Here is a 21,076-nt window from a genome sequence, read left to right on the forward strand (position 1 = left end):
AAACTTTATTGAATACTAAAAATGTTATTAATAACTTTACTTATGCTTAATTTATGGAAGTCATTTCAAATTTTACAATTTGAAAATAGAAACTCTAAAACTACCGAGAAAGACTGATATGTTAATCTCTCCTGAAATAAGATTCTTCATAATCATCATCATCAGCACCAAATATACCAACAACACAACAGATATAAACACCGCCATCATCACCATCATTAGTGTCATAATCCTTGTCAACAGAATCAGCATCAGCAGGAGCAACAGCAAAAATCATCATGGTTGTCATCGTCCAAAGGACTTTTTATTACTATGTTTACTGTTTTTTTTTCATGTAGAGGAGGGAATTGGGGGGTGGGGGGGTAAGTGAGGGGATGAGATTAAGTCAATACGATACGTTATGAATCTGCAAAGGGAATTAAGTAACATAAATGGTGAACAGAAGAACTATGTTTATAACTATTAGCACTAACTGTCACCTTTTTAGAAACGAAATACTCGGTCAAGTTAGTCAGAATCAATAATTTTCTCCGCTCGAACTCGTCCACACAATGTTCTTAGGGTAATAAGTAAGCATCTGGTCATATCAATATTAGTTGTAATTTTACTAGTTACGAGTTCAAAGCATTCCCTATAGAATTAATAATACAATTATCATCATGTATTCAGTCACGTCCAAACTAACCAAGTATTCGATGTAACGACTGATTTCACTTATCACCAAAAGCTCACTTGTATAAAACATACAATATATCAAACGTTCACAAGTTGTTTTAATGTACAGTTTTCCGGCAAGTGCGGATCTTAATAATTTATTGTGATAAAATTTTCTATTCAGCTTGATACGGAAATTTTCACCAGCATTTTTAAGTACATCTCAATTGTTTCTGACTTTACTGATTAGTAATAACTTAATATGAACTACATGTATAAATGCAAACGAAGATTACCTTTTGCACAGGTTTAGTTTATTCATTCAATGAAAAAGGAAGAAAGTACAGAAAAAAAATGAAATTCGACGAGGATAACGGCGGTGACACGTCATTGACCACGTTGCCTGTGACAATATACATCGGATTAATTGCTATTTTAGGAATAATAGGAAATATTGTTGTCCTGGTAGTTTACAACCGGAAGTACCCAAAATGCAATTTTAAATATTTTGTGTTAGTGCTTGCTGGACTAGATCTCACAAGCTGTACGATATTGATGCCGATGGAGATTTACACTCTTATTAACTGGTTCCAGTTCACTTATCCCTGGTTGTGCAAGATCAAATCGTTTTTAAACGTCTTTACGGTGACGTCATCTGCCGCGACGTTGCTGCTGATTGCGATAGACAGATTTCGTAAAGTTTGTAAACCACACAGTAAACAGATTCAGCCGGAGTTAGCAATCAAATTATCAATATTAGTACTATTTCTGTCAGTTATACCGGCCACGAGTGACGCTATATTTTGGGGCATCCACACACACGAAGAAGCTAATATTACTGCACATATGTGCGAAAAGGATAACGATTTTAAACATACTATTTGGCCTCAACTTCATGTTGCAATTTTATATGCAGGTGTAAATAGCATAGTAATGATGTCAACGTTTGTATTGTACGTTCTTATAGCTGTAAAATTGTTCTGTATTCCTTCCGGTCCAGCTGTCACTACGCCTAAAATAACTTTACAATCTGATCACTCAAGTGGTGTCGAGCCATCTGACACAGAAAATAATGTTTTCAAGCTTTCAGCAGATATCGAATCAGGTTTATCTGAATCCGGATTATCTGAATCTGAAGATTTTGACTGTGTGCCGACCGTTGATCAAAGTGACTCAGCAGACGTCAAACTAGATGATACAAAAGATGACGTTAAAGGTAAAATCAATGAAGATAAAATGGAAATGGTAACTTTGAGGCCAAAATCGGTAGAATTAAAATGTTCTGTTCCGGGGAAAGCAGTTCGATTATCCTTGCAGAGACATTCAGATTCATGTGATAGGAACTCGTTACAGATTCCCGACATTAAGTTTCGAAAAATTCCAAAAGTCCCTGTAAGTCCGACAACGGAACAGTTTAAAAAACAAGCTGCGTATCGTCGGCGGCGTTCAACAATCGGAAGTCTTTCTAAGCACACTGGTACCCGACTTCGACGTAAAACATTAATCATGTTTATACTGACAGCAGTGTTTATTGTAACTACAGTATTGTATTTTTGCCTCATCGGCTTGATGGCCGACCATGAAAGCCTTTTCGTGAAAAAATTAACCATGTCCGAACAAACTGCGTGGTTTTTTTTCCTTAGACTATATTTCATAAACAGTGTAATTAATCCTGTATTATACGGATTCTTAGACCCTAGATTTCGGAGGGCACTATGGAACATGGGTATTCGAATAACTTTCGCTGCTGGTTCCCTGAAAAGAAATATTGGGATGTCGATAAGGAGCAGGTCTAGTACGGGAAGAAATGAAGTTACAGTTGTACAAACTTCACGGGTACCTAGGCCAATTCTGAAATCTGGATCTAGCATGACGGTCTCTGAATAGATTAATCAGGCCAAAGTGCGAATCTTTATTTTCTGCTTTCTACCTACTTTTATGCTATCTTATTTATTGTATCATATGCCAGTTTTTAAAACAATGAAAGGTCCGTTTATACATATATAAATTTCCGCTCGCAAAATGAATGTTTTTGTTTTGAATTATTCATTTACTAAGTGTAAATTGTATATTGTTCTGTAACTGACAAATACACGTTGTACTTTTCAAGTAAGAATTATTTTCTCTCTCTAATCATTATTGCGAGGTTGGCTATGTGATATACCAGTGTTCTTGAAGCTTCTATGACGCTTGGTCCAGTATAACAACAGACTGTTGTGATTATGATATATGACTGTATGGTATATCATGTAAATTTCCATCGGTGTCTGATATATGACCTGATGGGATATCACGTTAATGTGACAACTGTGTCTGATATAAGACTGGATTGGATATCATGTTAATCTGATTTAGGTATATCATATTTGACGGAATGTTATAACATACTTTTGGGACTACGGTGTCTGATATATGACCAGATGTGATGCCATGTTATTATGACTACAGTATTTGATATAGGACCTGACTGGATATCATGCTTATTTCACTACGGTATCTACGGAATATACTTATAATGAATGTGACTTCGGCATATGATATTTAACCGTATGAGATATCGTGCTAATGTGACTTCGGTATCCGTAAATGTCAGTAGGAATATTATTTTAATGTGACCTGCAATGTCTGATATATGACTGAATCGGATATAATGCAAATGTCACTACGGTGTCTGATATATGACCTGATTGGATACCATGGTTATGTGACTACGATGCGTGATATATGACTGAATGGAATCTCATGTCAATGTGAATGCGGTGTCTGATATAAGACCTGATGGAATAACATTTTGATGTGACTAAGTGTCTGATATATGACTGGACGGCATATTATGTTTATGGTGTGGGAGATAGGACCTGGTGGGATATCACCTTAATTTGTCTTCAATGTCTGATATATCACTTGATGGGATATCTTGCTTATGTGACGACGATGTCTTATATATGATTGGATGGAATCTCTTGTAAATCTGACTTCGGTTTCTAATTCATGACTGGACGGGGTATTGTGTTATTGTGACTTCGGTGTCTGATATATGACTTGATTGAATACCATGTAATGATACGGGATGATATTTCAGAGAAGAAGCACATTTACGTGAGCCATGGTGCTTACTTGTAAACTTCAAACGATTTTGATGAAAACTTTAATGAAAAATTGTGAAACCACTCTGGTGGAACATGAGAAAACATAGCCGTCACCCCGGTAGTGTTCGAACTCCTGATCTCTTTATCGAGAGGCAGACGCCTTTACGACTTTGGCGCCGCTTCCCAAACTGCTAAAATGACCGAAGTCCTGAATTATTGTCTTCTTATTTAAGTGCTTTATGCATGAAGATATTAACGAAGACGACACGCATTAATACAGGATTAAACACACCCGAGATTTAACTTATAAGCCATATGTGGAATAATGATTAACTGTTATATGTATGGAAAATAGAAGACAATTGTTTATCTCTCTGAATCATCTTCGGAGTTTGTCATTTGATTAATCAACGATAGTGCGAAGATTTTAGAATTTCAAAATGTTGACGATTACCACACAGTCTATGTTTGAACATATATGTATTACGCAATTAGTATTTTGATCATGTTCTAATTCTAAATCCTATGTTAGTCAAGTACTGATAAATCCGAGATCCATAGATTAAATGCTTTCTCTGAATGATTGACACGTCTCCGTAAGAACAATGACTCTTATACGGACAATCTCATTTTGTATGGAAGAGTTGCTTACCTTAACTTAAGCTGAGTTATTTTAGGACAATATTTTTAATAACACAAAATTTATTATAGTTCAAATGCACACTTCAATTGAATATAGATATAAAAGTTATCTCATCAATTCAAATCGTTACTGTCTTATATATAGTTTTTATTAACTAAAAGCATATGATGTACATTGCAGCATACAAACTATTTTCCACCATTATTTGACATGTGCGTTTTTTTTTAAACTAATAGCATCCTATTCACAAATGTATTGTTGATAAGATGACATTTGTTGCATATATTACAAACAGGTTTATACCTGTTTTTCAGTAATTGATTCATTCATTACTTTTTCGTGTGTATACTTATTAGTAGCACTGTGAAACAAATCAGTCTACTACAGTATCAAAATATGAATTAAAATCTAATAATTTGAAAATATATTTCAATATTTTCTCGTTTTGTTAAAAGAAAAAATATTTCTGCACCTTGTTCTAGTATTTCATTGACAAATTGCATGTAAGTGTTACTGGTCCTGTACTTGTATTTAACTATTGACGAAGAAGAAAAAAGATATTAATCTAATTAAAATCAATCGAATGTTTCAAAAGCATGGATGTAACACCACAATTGCTATAAATATCAAAATCATCGTTTGCCCATCATTTGGTTTGGATCAAATGATCCGCTACCCACTGAAGAACCTCCACTAGAAGCTCCAAATCCGTTCATTGCGTTTGGATCAAAACTGCCGCCGAACCCACCTGATGCACCTCCCGATTCACTACCAGATGTGCCCCCGCTTGAACTTCCGGACGATTGACCAAATCCACTACCCCCAAAACCGCCCGATGTCCCTCCACTGGAACTTCCAGACGATTGGCCGAAACCACTGCCACCAAAGCCACCAGATGCACCTCCTGAAGAACTTCCAGATGACTGGCCGAAACCACTTCCTCCAAAACCACCAGATGCGCCTCCAGTTGAACTTCCAGACGATTGGCCAAAACCACCAGAAGCATCTCCTCCTGAAGAACTTCCAGATGACTGGCCGAAACCACTTCCTCCAAAACCACCAGATGCGCCTCCAGTTGAGCTACCGGACGATTGGCCAAAACCACTTCCTCCAAAACCACCAGATGCACCACCGGTTGAACTTCCAGACGATTGACCAAATCCACTTCCACCAAAACCACCAGATGCACCACCGGTTGAACTTCCAGACGATTGACCAAAACCACTTCCTCCAAAACCACCAGAAGCATCTCCTCCTGAAGAACTTCCAGATGACTGGCCGAAACCACTTCCTCCAAAATCACCAGATGCGCCTCCAGTTGAACTTCCTGACGATTGGCCAAAACCACTTCCTCCAAAACCACCAGAAGCATCTCCTCCTGAAGAACTTCCAGATGACTGGCCGAAACCACTTCCTCCAAAACCACCAGATGCAGCACCGGTTGAACTTCCAGACGATTGACCAAAACCACTTCCTCCAAAACCACCAGATGCGCCTCCAGTGGAGCTACCGGACGATTGACCAAATCCACTTCCTCCAAAACCACCAGAAGCATCTCCTCCTGAAGAACTTCCAGACGACTGGCCGAAACCACTTCCTCCAAAGCCACCAGATGCTCCTCCTGAAGAACTTCCGGACGATTGGCCAAAGCCACTTCCACCAAAACCCCCAGATGCGCCTCCGGTTGAACTTCCAGACGATTGACCAAATCCACTTCCTCCAAAACCACCAGAAGCATCTCCTCCTGAAGAACTTCCAGACGATTGGCCGAAACCACTTCCTCCAAAACCACCAGATGCTCCTCCTGAAGAACTTCCGGACGATTGGCCAAAGCCACTTCCACCAAAACCCCCAGATGCGCCTCCGGTTGAACTTCCAGACGACTGGCCAAAACCACTTCCGCCAAAACCCCCAGATGCACCTCCTGTTGAACTTCCACCAGACCCACCAAAGCCATTCATAGCATTTGGGTCAAAGCTACCTCCCATAGAATTGCCTCTGAATTTAATTAATTCAGAAAAACAATTAAGACAAACTTATTTGGGTGTGCACGAATACAATTTATAATTATTTTAAATTTTTATCCGAAATTGTTTCATTCAACGAAATTTTATATACGTTAAAATATTAACTATTACAGGGAGCAAAAACCACTGTTAACATTCAATAATGAACGGTGTATGAATATACGAAATATTATTTGTAAAAAAAATATTCCATCAATTCGAAAACTGTAATTTTACCCTGTTGAGGACGCCCCTCCACTTGACGAGCTTCCAAACCCACTTCCTCCAAACCCACCACTACTGAAATTCAAAACATCATCTGTACAGTTAAATTTATTGGAAGAATTTTCAGATTGTTCACATATTGTTTTAAATCTTGCATAAAGATAATTATATGAATACTACATGTAGCTACAATAACATACATGTTAAGGTAAAATTAACGCTCTTTTTTTTCACGCGTTTTTTTCGTTTTTGAGAGAAGTATTTATTTTCCTTGCATAACAGAATGGTGTTTCCGTTAGTTTTTACTCATGTCGGATATTTTATCTGGCATGAGGGGTGCCAGGTGAGTCGCTTGCTTACAGATGGTGTCATTTTGGCGTATTCAAGAGTGAAACTGCGTGCTTAAGATTGTGTCACTTCGCATGTTGTAAATTCATACGCTATTTTGATAAAAATTTAAGCAACGAAATTACATTGAATTCTATGTAAAATTAATTCATGAAATTAAACAACTTAAAATATGGTAGAATATGCAAGAAAAATATCTCACATGTATCTGCAATACAGATCAAAATATCCGTCTCTCGGGTTACTGTCCGATAGACGAATACCCTCAGGACGGATATTCCAATCGGAAAAGCAACACATGACATCAATGTTGCTTCTTACTGACCTCCGGTTAAAGTCTATTGATAAGTGATAGGAATTCATGTGTAAGATCAGGTTTAAACTCAGGTATATTTTGACAGTATACACTTTCGATTTCCATTTTCTTGTATGGTCAACTTTAAATAATTGTGACAGGTTCGGAGTTACCAATATCAGCAAAGTTTAGGCGTAAGCGCAATTACCTCGAATCTGCACCGGAACTGCTCCCGAAACCACTTCCGCCAAACCCACCGCTACTACAATGACCATAAAACTAATGTTAACATATACTGATAGCGTAAAACCCTATAAATATATTTGTTACAAATTCTATGCAACATTTAACATATGAAAATGTTCCCTCTTTTCGATTTTTCTAAAAAAGAATAGTATACCATTATCAAGAATACACTCAGGCGTTGATCTAAAATACAAGTCTTTAATCTCACCTTGCAGAGCTACCACCGGTGTTACTTCCGAAACCACTTCCACCAAATCCACCGCTGCTGCTGAAATATGCGACTCAAAATGTTTTATGAGTGGTAAACAAATTTATGTGATTTTATGCTATATAACGTACAGAGCTTGTGAAAACATATATCAAATATTTAGATGTTACGTTTACAGTAATATTTTGTTTGAGCAGATAAAACTGAGTAAATGAGAAATTAAAACAGAAATAAAAAAGAAAGAATAGCCAACTATCTTTCGTAAATTTTCTTTCATCTTGCATATTTTCAACATGCAACTATTTCCTCAGCAGAAATTTTTAAAAATTAACAAACCTTCCGCCATTTCCGCTTCCGCCAAAACCCCCGGATGTGTCAAAACCAGCAGTCCTTAAAAGAAATGTTAACTTACAAAACTATTTAAGATTTAATACATCAACTGCAGTAAAATATAATGCTAGGGATTAATGGTATAATGTTTAAAGTTTAAATTGTAAGATTGTATATTTTTAATGATTAATACCACGCTTTTCCTATACTAATGGACGTTTTGGTAAGAACACGTTACTCCCTACTCACCCTCCGGTCCCAGAGTTCGAACTTCCGGATGACCCGCCGGCAGAACCAAAATTCACGGCATTTGGGTCAAATGTGCCGGACCCAGCACCTAGAAAAGATGAATTTTGACAATAATGACAAACATAAATTGCAAGCCGCATTACTTGTTTGTTAACCAAATATTTGTTTAATGAACAATAAATTAGCATGTGCGTACAAAAATAAAAATTACTTAAAACATTGTTTTTTTTATTCGATTAAACTTTCATATATATGTACATGTATTGCAAATTGAATTTATAATTCTTTATTTTACAATACGATATTGTGAGAAATTTGGCTGTGATTCACGTTTGAATCTTTTAGAAAAATATTTAACCACCTGAAGGGAAAATAGCCTTTTTTTGTAAAATTGTTACTGTACCCGACATTTATTATTAAGTATTATTTACTTACTTTGACATGCAACCGTCGACACAAGCAAAAATGCACATGTAAGCCGAAACATCGTGAAAGTGTCTGCAAAATTCTTGGTTGATTTTGAGCCTATACAAAATTACTTCAAACGTGTTTACTAAATTTGTCGTCTGGTACAGTAATTGTACTTTACACAAAACGACAATTTTAGAGATTCCACGACAAAAACAATACGGCGGCAAAGCAATTTGCACAACGGATGTCGTGGACTTTATGCGGTCTCTTATCGGAAAATATATCATTGTTTTAGATATCATTTGACCTTTCAATGTTAATAGAACAATTATATCTCTGGTAATCAGTCACCTGGCTAAAATGGTCAACGTTTTTGTCCCAAGGAAGGTCATAATTCGGTCTTGTAATAACGTCTGTGATAACACGGCTACAAGGTCGATTGTTTTTGTCTTTGACTACAGTAAAGAGACGTGTTCACGCTTTTCAGATGTCTTAGATATTTCATTAACCAAATGATATTATATATTAACACATCACCTACCTACTTTAACCATATGAAGTAATATTTAAGACATTTAAACAGAGAGTACCTACTTTAAAGGCGATTTTAAAAATTTGTCTTTTTTCAGAACGAATATGATTGCATAAAAAGCTTGCATTAGACTTGGAAATTAAGACAGAATATTAGAACTCTTTGTAGCCAATCTTTCGAATTCTTATATTTGTATTAAATATTAAGATAAATATTGAGAAGTAACCAAACCACAACTGTCTGGCTTCCGCGTGATTCGTTCCAAGCACGTCAACGAAAAAAGTAAAAAAGATATTATGATTAAAACATATGAGCCGCGTCACGACAAAACCAACATAATGGGTTTGCGACCAGCATAGATCCAGATCAGCCTGCGCATCCGCGCAGTCTGATCAGGATCCATGCTGTTCGCTTACAAACCCTATTACAAGTAGAGAAACTGATAGCGAACAGCATGGATCCTGATCAGACTGCGCGGATGCGCAGGCTGGTCTGGATCCATGCTGGTCGCAAACGCATTACCTTGGTTTTGTCGTGACGCGGCCTATATCATAAACAACATCTAAAATAAAGGAAGCTCTGAATAGACGAAAAGATATGACGCCAGCGAGCATTCTACGATTATAGTTATGTCAGTCAAATTAATATACTTGTTTAAAATTACTGAACTTATTACACATAATTATAGTGGCATATTTCTGCCACCAGATAACCTGATAACAAACTAGTTAATTAAGAGGTTAACTAGTTACGTAACTAGTTAACCTGATAATTAACTAGTTAATTAAGAGGTTAACTAGTTACGTAACTAGTTAATTTTTTCAATAAAGAAAAGATCATAACGGGAAATAAATGCATGTTAGTGCCTGCAACTGCCATCCTTTTATTATATCATCATCTTAAAATTAAGAGGTTAACTAGTTACGTAACTAGTTAACCTCTTAATTAACTAGTTAATTATCAGGTTAACTAGTTACGCAAATACCTAACTAGTTAACCTGATAAATAACTAGTTAATTAAGAGGTTAACTAGTTACGCAAATACCTAACTAGTTAACCTGATAAATAACTAGTTAATTAAGAGGTTAACTAGTTACTTTTTTACGTAACTAGTTAACCTCTTAACTAACTAGTTATTTATCAGGTTAACTAGTTACGTAACTAGTTAACCTGATAATTAACTAGTTAAGTATTAGGTTAACTAGTTACGTAAAAAAGTAACTAGTTAACCTGATAATTAACTAGTTAATTAAGAGGTTAACTAGTTAAGTATTTATTTAACTAGTTAACCTATTAATTAAACTAGTTAATTATCAGGTTAACTAGTTACGTAACTAGTTAACCTCTTAATATTAAGCTGACAATAAGGGATGGCAGTTTGCAGGCACTAACATGCATTTTTTTCCCGTTATGATCTTTTCTTTATTGAAAAAATTAACTAGTTACGTAACTAGTTAACCTGATAATTAACTAGTTAATTAAGAGGTTAACTAGTAACGTAACTAGTTAACCTCTTAATTAACTAGTTAATTATCAGGTTATCTGGTGGCAGAAATATGCCACCATACATAATGATGAAATAATGATAATAATAAAATAAACAACAACAACAATTATAAAGATTTATGGAGTAAATGTCTTTTCAACATTATGTTGTGACCCGTTTGTCCACTTTTCCACTGCATATTTGTATATTTTTATCTAATTTCCACCAACCAATCGCACTTGACGCATTTATATCGATATGCGTGCAGCTGTCCGTACAGTCACGCGCTTCAATTACTCTCAAAATGGCTGACAACACTTGAATGCAAAAAGACGATATTTAAAAGAGAATTATATTCGGATTATTGTAGTGTTTTTATTATTGTTATTTTTGTTATTTTTTCTTCAAAATATGACTGGAACATATAGATATGGATTATTTGTTGTGTTCCTGTTTGCAGCTAAAGGTTTGACAACTTTAATTATTCTTATAATCACTCATAGGTGGACAATTTTTGTAAATTTATTAAAATGTAAAAATATTAAATGATTTGCTTCAGATTGTACATGAATTATATATGTGCGTGCTTTTGATTTAGAAAAACGAAAACCTGAGAAGAATTACTTTGAAACTTTGTTTTTCAGGCTGTTATACAATACCACTCCCTGGAGTAAAGTCACACCTTATTTACCAAAACACCGATTCGCCGTATTTCCCTGACCAGGAATCAGTATTTCAAAACGAAATTGACTTCAAACCATCTTTCAGAAATGTGGTACCTAACTTCAGCAGTAATGAATCATTTAGACCAGTTTCAATAGATGTTCATCAAGACAAACCGACTACCACGATAAGCCCGTACGAGAAGCTACTCGACAAACTTTACGGAAATGATAAGTGGCGAAGTCTTTTAGAGCAAGATGGAAAAGGTCCAACAATTTCAACAACACGCATTCCATCTCTAGTAGAAACAACATCAATACCATCTTTTCAAGGATTTTACACCTACGAAATCTCTGGCAGTAAATTTAATGGACTACCAAAAATCTCTGAAAAAATTACGACTCCGCCAATTGTGACGTCAGAGTATGATAGAAATTCCGGGAACTCAAAGTTTATGATGAAAATTTCGGGAGTTCGACAACATGTTGTTCCTGATACTCCTAATTTAGATTCACATAAGTCTGAGGTTAAAAACAGTGAATTGGGAGCATTCTCCAAGGATGATGGTACTTCGTCAATGTTTTTCAAAGGGCAAGATGGAATTAGTCAGCAACATTTAACAATGCAACAACCAATCATGAGCGTTACTCAAAACCCACAAATGACAGCTGGGGGTAGCTTAGGATTTGATCCAAACCAAGTAAATGCTAATGGCGAAAATAGGCCTCAGAATTTTATGAACAGTGGTGCCAACACATTCAACCCAAATGAGATCAATAGCAAACAAAACTTGTTTCAACCAAACTCTGCCTTTCTTGCTTTAATCACACAGACTGGTTCAGATCCTAATAATCGACATCTTCCGGTAGCATATGATGCTGACGCAATCAATGAACGCTACATTGAACGAGTGAATAGCTTGTTCAAAGGTCAAACAGGTGCCACAGAAACTATATTTGGTACACAGCAATATGGATACAGGTTTAGTGCTTATGGTGATGCTAAACCCCAGCCCTATAATGCCGATGCTCTTAATCGCGAGATGATGGAAAATAATCAACACATGCCACAGAATACAATAAATTCAATTCTTTTGTCCGGAATAAAAGATCATCAGAAAACCTCGCCCACAGAGCATCAGATACCAACTGTAACGAATAATACCGACCATATAGCAATTCATAAGAATGATAATAATGCAAATTTACAGCCAAATACTAAAATGTGGCAAGCATCAACACCTAAAACCCCACTAAGATTTGGTTTTATACCTGGAAATCTATTTCCGGGTCAATCACAAGCTATTGCAGGACATCATCAAAATCTTGGAGAGCAGAAAGGTATGCCTCCTCAGTTTTTACGTCACATACCGGTTGCCATCGGAAATAACGCATTTAATCCAGATAAAATTAACGCAGCACAAAATGCCTATGATCCTAACGCAATATCATGGGTTAAATCAAGAGACACAGAGAAACTGGGCAAACGAGAAATTAATGATGCGGTAGATGTGACTGCTACTTTGGCTCCGCCAATACATAAATACACCACTACGACAACAAAACAGCCGGAACACGCATATACAACACATTCAACAGATGTTAAATCTAAACATAGTACGTCCTCTTCAGAAAAAGAAAAGTCTACAACCGGCACAAATTCTGGTTTTGACCCAAATGCGCTTAATTCAATTGAAGGCCAAACAAATTTTATTCCTGGACAAATTGCACCTAATTTTTCAGGATATAATCAAAATTCATACGGACAGTTACTATCAAATGAAAAACAACAAACAGCCGGTCTGGGCAGAAAAGACGGAGCAAAAATTACGTTTGATATTGCTCATCTTCTTGGTGTAAAGGCAACAGTGACAGACAATAACAGTTTCGTCGGTTATGGCCAAGGAACAATGCCATTATTTAATCCAAATAGTGCAAACAATTTGATGAAAATAGCTGGAGAAAGTAAAAACTCTTCATCAAACATGGCTGGTTTTGGAATGGATTTCATGGGAACTGGGTTTGATCCGAACGCTGCGAATAAGGGATTTTCAAGTATACTAGGATCAGATAAATATGGATTTTCACAAGGAAATAACTTAGTTAATCGTTCTGTACCAAATGCTTATGGTTACGGCGGATTCGACCCTAATTCTGCAAATACAGGATTTGGCAAAGCTGGGTTTGGTGTTGGAAACAGTGATTTTTCAGGTGGAGGTAGATATATGACGGCATTTGATCCTAATCAAGTGAATCATATGGCAGTCAAAAATCCGTTTGAACAAAAATCTAATGACACAACCTATAGCGGTACGACATCATACTTTCTTGGCATAGTGTCAGGGATCATTGGACAAAGCAATCAGTACAATTCGGCATACATGTCGGCGTTCAATCCCGATTCTGTAAACGTGGCCCCTTATGATCCAAATAAGTATAATCAAGTTCATCTCCATTTAGATCCATTGGATATGCTTAGCAAAAACCCAGGTATAGATAACGATACACTAGTCGCTGCAGCGTCCGCCTTTGATCCAGACAAAATAAATTACCCCAATATGCAACAAGCATTATCGCCAGCCGCTATGATTTCTTCAAACCCAGGCATAAATGTTAATACATTACTAAATCTTAAATCAGACCCTTACACGCCAACTTCAGTTGATAAAAACACGTCCACATCATCTACAGGTATTATACAATCTTCCGGAAATAGCTCTGCAAATACAAAGCAAGTTCAAACAGGTTTCGATCCAGTTGCGCTGATGTCAAAACTTATGCAAAGTGCTAGTGCCTTTCAACCTGGAAATGGAGGTGTAGTGAAACAGAATCATGATCCGTCGAGTATGATTGCAAGCAACAGCAATGCACACGAACATTCAACCACACCTTCCAAAGTTACACCGTTAGTACAAACATCCACAAGCAAGTCAACGAAGATATATGGCTCCTCTCATTCGCCAATCTCATCAACTACGTCTTCTACACCTTCTATAACAACGAGCACTGCATCAACGAACAGTCCCAAGAACGCTGTTATCGGATAAAAATGTATAGAGTATATAAAATAAGAATCCAAATGCTAGTAATTGGACTTTGTTGCTTTATTCTTTATCACATATAAAGTGATGAATTTTATCATGAGTTATATTTTCATTCTTGTTCACAATAAATAACTTTCTACGATTAGTCACTTGATATGGCTTATTAAAATTATACAATTCAATCTAACTGAAATCCTTACTGTATTGCATAAATTATGTATATGCAATGACGATGCCTTATATTGTTTGTTCATAAAGTTAACACAGCAACCTTTTTTTTTTTTAAAGAAATTGCATTGTTTTGTTTTGTTTGTTTTGGGTTAAACGTCACATCGACACAGTATAGGTCATATCGCGACGTTGCAGCTCTACTGGTGGAGGAAGACCTCAAGTGCCCTTCCGTGCATTATTTCAGGCACGAATTGGCACCTGAGTAGAACCACCGACGTTCCGTAAGCTAGCTGGATAGCTTCCTCACATGAAAATGCTGTGAGGGGCAAGTGGTTTGAAGTCAACGACCTTAACCACTCGGCCACGGACGCCCCTATAAAAGAAAATGTATTATTTTGTTTTTTATAATGCAAAAACACTTTTATCAATTTACCAAGTATCTAACATTATATAGAATCAGATCAGATGAATAACATATAATCAAAAATTAAAATATAACAAGATGTATCAAAAGCATAGTCCTTTGACAAGCTTATTTAGATCTTCTAGGAGTTATAAACTAAATTACCTTATTTGCTTATCGAAACACGTGATAAGATGACTTATTTAAGGTATTCCGATAAATATAAAATAAAGCATAAGAATGCTATCGTTTTCATTTCTCTTAAGCTTTTTATTTTTATGACTTGAAATGTTATTTCATAATAACGAAATAAAAAGAAATGTCACGGACACCGTAATTTGTAAAAAAGAAATTGAAATACATTATTAAATTTGAGTGTATGCTACAATGAAAACTAATTTATCATTTTTGTAATAATAAATTGATCAAGATCTGTCTGATATACAAAATCGCAATGGATATCATAAACAAAATCAATGCACCATGTCATGCAAGCTTAAATCCCGGTTTTTAAATTTCAAGCACGTGTTACTTCTGATCATACATGCACATTTCATCCTGTACCTTTCTTGCGATAACGTTACAGGAAGTTGACTTGATTATACAATTCATAGATACAATGGATTTGCAATTCATGTTTTCCTTTCGGACTTTCTAAAGCGAAGATAGTAGTGATTGACAATATGCCCGTATAAATGTCAATGTTACGTTTTGTGTTACGTTTTGTGTATTCCTCCATTATGAAAACTCCTCTAAATATCCTTCGGACTTCATCGGTAACAGTTAAATTGATTAAAAGTATTGTGGTAGTCTTTTATACTACTAGGTATTTTAATTAAAACATTTGTCATTATAAATAATTGATCAAAAATAGACAATCTTTGAAATAATCAGTTTATTAACTGTCATCATATATCCGTCGACAAACTGGTTAATAAATTTTTAAAAAAACTAATTACATTAGTTTAAAGTTTAAACATATTTTATTGTATATATATACATATAAACATAAATTTTCACAATTATACATAAATACTTTTATGTAAATATACAAAAGGGTTGGGCCAAAAGTTATAACAACATTATCGGGAGCCCTCCCCTGAAAAACTGACTGCAATGTTATTTAAAAATAGATGTGAAAAAGACATATGTAAAGTATGATTAATTAAGTTGAAATCTAAGAAAAATAATCAGAAAAAGAAATTGTAAATAAATAAATTTATTTATGAAAAAAAAAAAAAAAAAAAACACGTCGCCTACCCCCTACAACAGTTTTACTATGAATTTTGACAGCTGACAATAGTCTAACAATTTGTTTAGAACCATAAAAACAAAGTATAAAAGAAAATCAAATGTTGTTAAACTATATAAACCTTTTCGTTTCTTTAATAAACCGATGAACATGATGAAATAAAAGCATACTTTGAGAATTATTTAAAGTATTTATACCAAAAAGTAACTTTTGCATACTAAGAGGATGAAATTCTCTTGTATTTCTAAAAAGTTCTATCCTCTGATGATTATTTTTTTTGCATTGAAATAAAAATGTTTAGCGTCCTCTATTAAAGCACCACATTCACAAGCTGGGTTTTGTGTAATATGATTGTTATACAAGTCCGAGTTTAAATCACTGCAATTATTCCTAAGACGTGTATGGTATACTGTTGGTGAGCGCTCACCGTTTATAAAATAAGACGGAACAATGGGAGGTTTATAAATTTCTTTCAGTTTTCTTTAAAAGTTTGCTAACGAGTCAGAATCTCTAATATTGATTGATAATTCATTCCAAAGCTGTATTGATGACGGTATAATTGATTTTGAGTATATTTCGGTTCTCCTTGTCATAGTAACATAATTGATGTTATTTCTTAAATTATACTGGTTTTCATTTGCATTTTCTACTAAAGGGGGAAATAACTGTGATAAATATAATGGAAGTAAATTATGTTTATCTTTGTATACTAAAACAAGTTTTTGAATTTTTCTTCTTTCTGCCAAAGATACCCAACCTATTTCTTTTAATAATTTTTGAATGGACACTGATCTTGTTAAACCGGTGACAATTCTAGCCGCTTCATATTGCATTTTTCCTAAAAAATCTTTCTCGTACTGGGTACAGTTATCCCATAAAAGTGAAGCATATTCAAGACGAGGACGTAAGTATGAAATATATATATTATTGAGTGTACTTCTTTGAACTTTAAACTTTATCATTTTCATAGAACCTAAAAATTTTGATGCCGAAGAAACTATAGTAGTAATATGTTCGTGCCATGATCCATCCTGACTTAGAGTTACGCCGAGGTGTTTATGGTGCTCTACAAAGTTTAATGGAACATTATCAAAGTATAATTGTGGGCGATCTCTATTACAAAACGAAAAGAACATAACCTCGGTTTTAGAAGGATTAAAATTAACCAACCATTGTTTAGACCATTTATTTAACATATTGAGATCATGATTGAGTTTATATTCCATCGTACTAATATTATTTGTAGTCACAGCTAAAGATATCATCTGCAAAAAGTCGTGTTATACTTAAAAGGGAATCGGCAATATCATTAACGTATATTAAAAACAAAAGAGGCCCAAGAACCGAGCCTTGAGGGACACCGCCATGAAGGTAACGTAAAATAGAAAAAGAAGTCCCAACAAAAACTTTCTGATTTCTATTCATTAAATAATTTTCTAGCCAAAGAATTAAATCACCTGATATTCCGTACTGTCTTAATTTGAAAATTAAACCCTTATGCCAAACTCTGTCAAACGCTTTTGATATATCACAGAAAACCATACATGTTGATTCTTTTTTGTCTAAAGCTTTACAAATTTGATCATATATATCTATAAGTTGAAAAACAGTTGAATGACCAGGCAGAAAACCTGATTGATTTTGAAATATTAAAGCATTTTCATGAAGATAGTTAAAAATATGTTTAAAAACGATACGTTCCATAACTTTGCCGGTGCAACTGATAAGAGAAATAGGCCTGTAGTTTGACGGTATATCTTTGTCACCTTTTTTAAAAAGAGGCATTACATGGACTAATTTCCAACTAGACGGATATATTTTCTCTGATAAAGAACGGTTATAAAGCAAAGAGAGTGGTTTACACAGTGTTTTAGACGTTTCTTTTAACATTTTTATGACTAATTTCGTCAGGCCCGGATGCTTTGTTTACGAATAAATTTGCCAAAATATCTGTAATTTCCTGTTCACTTATTGTAAAATTTTCAAGAATCGCTTCTGTTCTTAATGAAAAATCTGGAAGATCAATATTTGATTCGTCAAGGTCTGAAATGGAAACAAAAAAATCATTAAGCGTATTAGCTTTTTCAAAATCTGTCATTGAATAATTATTGTTACTTGTGTTACATTTTAAAGGTGGTATACTTTCAGTATTCGACGAGTTTTCCCTGACAAGCATTTTAATTGTATGCCAATATTTACGCGGATTCGAAGAATTTAAGTCATTTAGGGAAAATTCAAGGTTATTATAAAATATTTCTTTTGCATGTTTTTTCATATTATTTACTGTATTTCTTAATTGTTTATATATTACCCAGTCTGATGATCTATTAGAATTTAATGCTTTGTGAAACTGTCTATCTCTTTGGCGAGATTTTCTGCGAATTTCTGAATTGAACCAGGGTTTATCCTTAGGTCTTATCAACGCCATATACGTAGGAATACACTGTTTTGCAAGTTCTAAGAATTTATCAGAAAAAGTCACAAGCTTGATCTATATTTTCATTTTTATATCTGATCAATCAGTATTGCTGATAAGATTATTAAGTTTTGAAAAATCAGCTTTTTTATAATTCCAAACACGTCTTTTGAATGGTTTATTTGAATCAAAATCGATTTTTAGAAAAATATATGTTCCAATGGTCACTAACTTCTTTTGGTGTTTCAAATATACCTGGATGAAAAACGAAAATATTATTTGTAACTGCGATAGGATCAAGTAATGTTTGTGAAGTAGATGTTATTCTAGTTGGGGCATGTATAAAATTAGTCATATTATTTAGTAAAAGAATGTCACGGAATTTATGGTTGGAAGAATTGAGTTGGTCTTCATTTATATCACCTACCAAGATTATATTTTGTTTTTGATCAGAAGCTATTTCTAAACATCTATTTAATTTGTCCCAAAATGCGACGGTGTAGCGTGGCGGTCTATAAATTGTACATAGTAGATATGATTGTTTTTTTATCGTTTATCTCAATCCAAACTGATTCAGGAAGTACATTTTCTAAAGTAAAAAGTCGTCTAGGTCTTAGAAATGATGATACGTAAACTAAAATCCCGCCGCAGTAACTGGATATATCCTTTCTAAACATAAAATGAAAACCCGTTAATTTCAAATAACTATCTTGTACATGTACGTCAAGTTTGGACTCCGTAAAACACAGAATATCCATATCTAAATAATTGTCATTTATAACATCAAATTTGTTTCTAATGCTCCGAATATTTTGATGAAATATAGATAAACAATTTTCTCGATTAATCAATGGACCTGGGGTGGTCTCAACGTCACCAGACAAAATTAATAAATACACTAAATATAACAAACAGATAAATATATTAAAGTTGTCGAGTGAAATATTTTTATTAGAATAACTTGCATGTTTATATTTAAAAATCATGGTATGTAAGAGGCTTGTGATTAGATAAAAGACTATGATGAATTGAAGGTTAATAGAGGATCTAGCTGTAAGTTTAACAAATTTAAATAATTTCTTACACAAACGTAAACAAATAAATCTTAATATTTTTGCAAAAAGACATGCTAAGATTTTGTTTAGATTTGTATTCATGTAAGTCAACTGTCTACGATTGTTAAATGACCCCACGGATGCCCGCCACGACATTAGATCATTACCCATGGGGATATAAATAAATAGCAAATATAAACATGGCGGACGTGAAAAGGGTCATTGGATAAATGCATAAGGGGACTGTAGGCGACGGCAAACTAACAAAAAAAGACAGACAAATAATATAAAAAAGAAAATTAAACTTAATGAAACATATTTTGAAAAACATTTTGGAAAGAGTCCAGGGTAAAATGACAATGATCATAATGAAGAAAAGCTGATGAAAATATGCATCATTTAAATTATTCCATAAAAGATACTAATAATGTTACACTTTGAAAATTAAGAAAAAGACCTGGCAAAGTAAATATAAACATTCATCATCAGTCAGACATTTACAACAAACATAAACATTCGCCACCAATAAAAGATTTACAATAAATATAAACATCTTTTCACCTTTTCACCTTTCTGTGTTATTGTCAAATACTTTTCTACTTTTTATGATAATATTTATTTGAATGTTAATTCAATCTATTGATATATTCATTCTAAATATGTATTCATCCTAAATTTATTCAATAGAACATACATGACATATACAATGTTTCTTAAAGCATTTGAATACATATCAATTTCTGTGTTTTCTTTTTCTCTAATATATTTTGTTTTCAAGATTTTTTTTCTATATTATATTCGTCTCAGATTATAAAATATGTAATTATTTAAGCGCCTATTACATGTCAATTACTCACTTAGGAGAAGAATTTCATAAGACATGTTGTCTTTCATTCTAATCCTGTTTTTTAAGAATATTTGAATTGCATCTGTATATTGTGAATTATAACATGTATATATATTCTGAGAAATAAAATATGTTTAAACTAAATATAAACATCCACAATCAATCAAACATTTACAACACATATAAACATCAACCAGCAATTAATATTTACAACAATATAAACATCCACCAACAATCAAACATTTACAACAAATATAAACATCCATCAGCTCTAATTAAGCTCTAACTAATTACATTAATAGAAGCGAGCTCTCAGCGTTGCGTTTTAAAAGCTGCTTACGTAATTTTAAATCATAAAATTCTGCTACTTTTGCAGGCTGTTCTATAAGGTATGACACAAGCGTTCCATTACATGATACTGTAGGTAGTTATGTAACTCTTACACGAGAGTATACATCTTCGTGACTTTTCAGCTATTTACAATTGGGAAATTATCTTCGGAAA

At 34.2% G+C, this 21,076-nt stretch overlaps 2 protein-coding genes across 4 annotated transcripts; one reads left to right on the plus strand and one right to left on the minus strand.

The window, feature by feature from the left end:
* The first annotated feature begins 1,008 nt into the window (after positions 1 to 1,008).
* LOC132745009 (uncharacterized) lies at positions 1,009 to 2,541 on the plus strand. The gene has a single exon (XM_060733838.1). The coding sequence runs from the start codon at positions 1,009 to 1,011 to the stop codon at positions 2,539 to 2,541; it is 1,533 nt and encodes a 510-aa protein (XP_060589821.1).
* Positions 2,542 to 4,706: 2,165 nt separating this feature from the next.
* LOC132745004 (uncharacterized transmembrane protein DDB_G0289901-like) lies at positions 4,707 to 8,945 on the minus strand. Of its 3 annotated transcripts, none has more exons than XM_060733831.1 (7): positions 8,729 to 8,945; positions 8,294 to 8,381; positions 8,051 to 8,104; positions 7,715 to 7,771; positions 7,469 to 7,522; positions 6,630 to 6,692; positions 4,707 to 6,384 (listed from the first exon to the last, which is right to left on the minus strand). In XM_060733831.1, exons 1-7 carry the CDS (start codon positions 8,778 to 8,780, stop codon positions 5,019 to 5,021), a joined length of 1,734 nt encoding a protein of 577 aa, XP_060589814.1. In that variant the 5' UTR covers positions 8,781 to 8,945; the 3' UTR covers positions 4,707 to 5,018. The 3 variants fall into 3 exon arrangements, with proteins under 3 accessions (XP_060589814.1, XP_060589813.1, XP_060589815.1); XM_060733830.1 differs by having other exon boundaries at positions 7,715 to 7,774; positions 8,729 to 8,944; XM_060733832.1 differs by lacking the exon at positions 7,715 to 7,771 and having other exon boundaries at positions 8,729 to 8,944.
* Positions 8,946 to 21,076: the final 12,131 nt, after the last annotated feature.

Source organism: Ruditapes philippinarum, unplaced genomic scaffold, assembly GCF_026571515.1.
Source record: "Ruditapes philippinarum isolate M1 unplaced genomic scaffold, ASM2657151v2 ctg2973_1_1_1_1, whole genome shotgun sequence".
Classification (NCBI taxonomy): Eukaryota; Metazoa; Mollusca; class Bivalvia; order Venerida; family Veneridae; genus Ruditapes; species Ruditapes philippinarum.

Bases quoted from the DNA above. Each gene is read 5' to 3' on its own strand.
- LOC132745009 (XM_060733838.1), top strand. From the start codon at position 1,009: ATGAAATTCGACGAGGATAACGGCGGTGACACGTCATTGACCACGTTG.
- LOC132745004 (XM_060733830.1), bottom strand. From the start codon at position 8,780: ATGTTTCGGCTTACATGTGCATTTTTGCTTGTGTCGACGGTTGCATGT. The intron at 8,382-8,728 runs GTAAGTAAATAA...CATCTTTTCTAG, and splicing joins GTCGACGGTTGCATGTCAAA to GTGCTGGGTCCGGCACATTT. The intron at 7,523-7,714 runs GTGAGATTAAAG...TGGTCATTGTAG, and splicing joins ACCGGTGGTAGCTCTGCAAG to TAGCGGTGGGTTTGGCGGAA.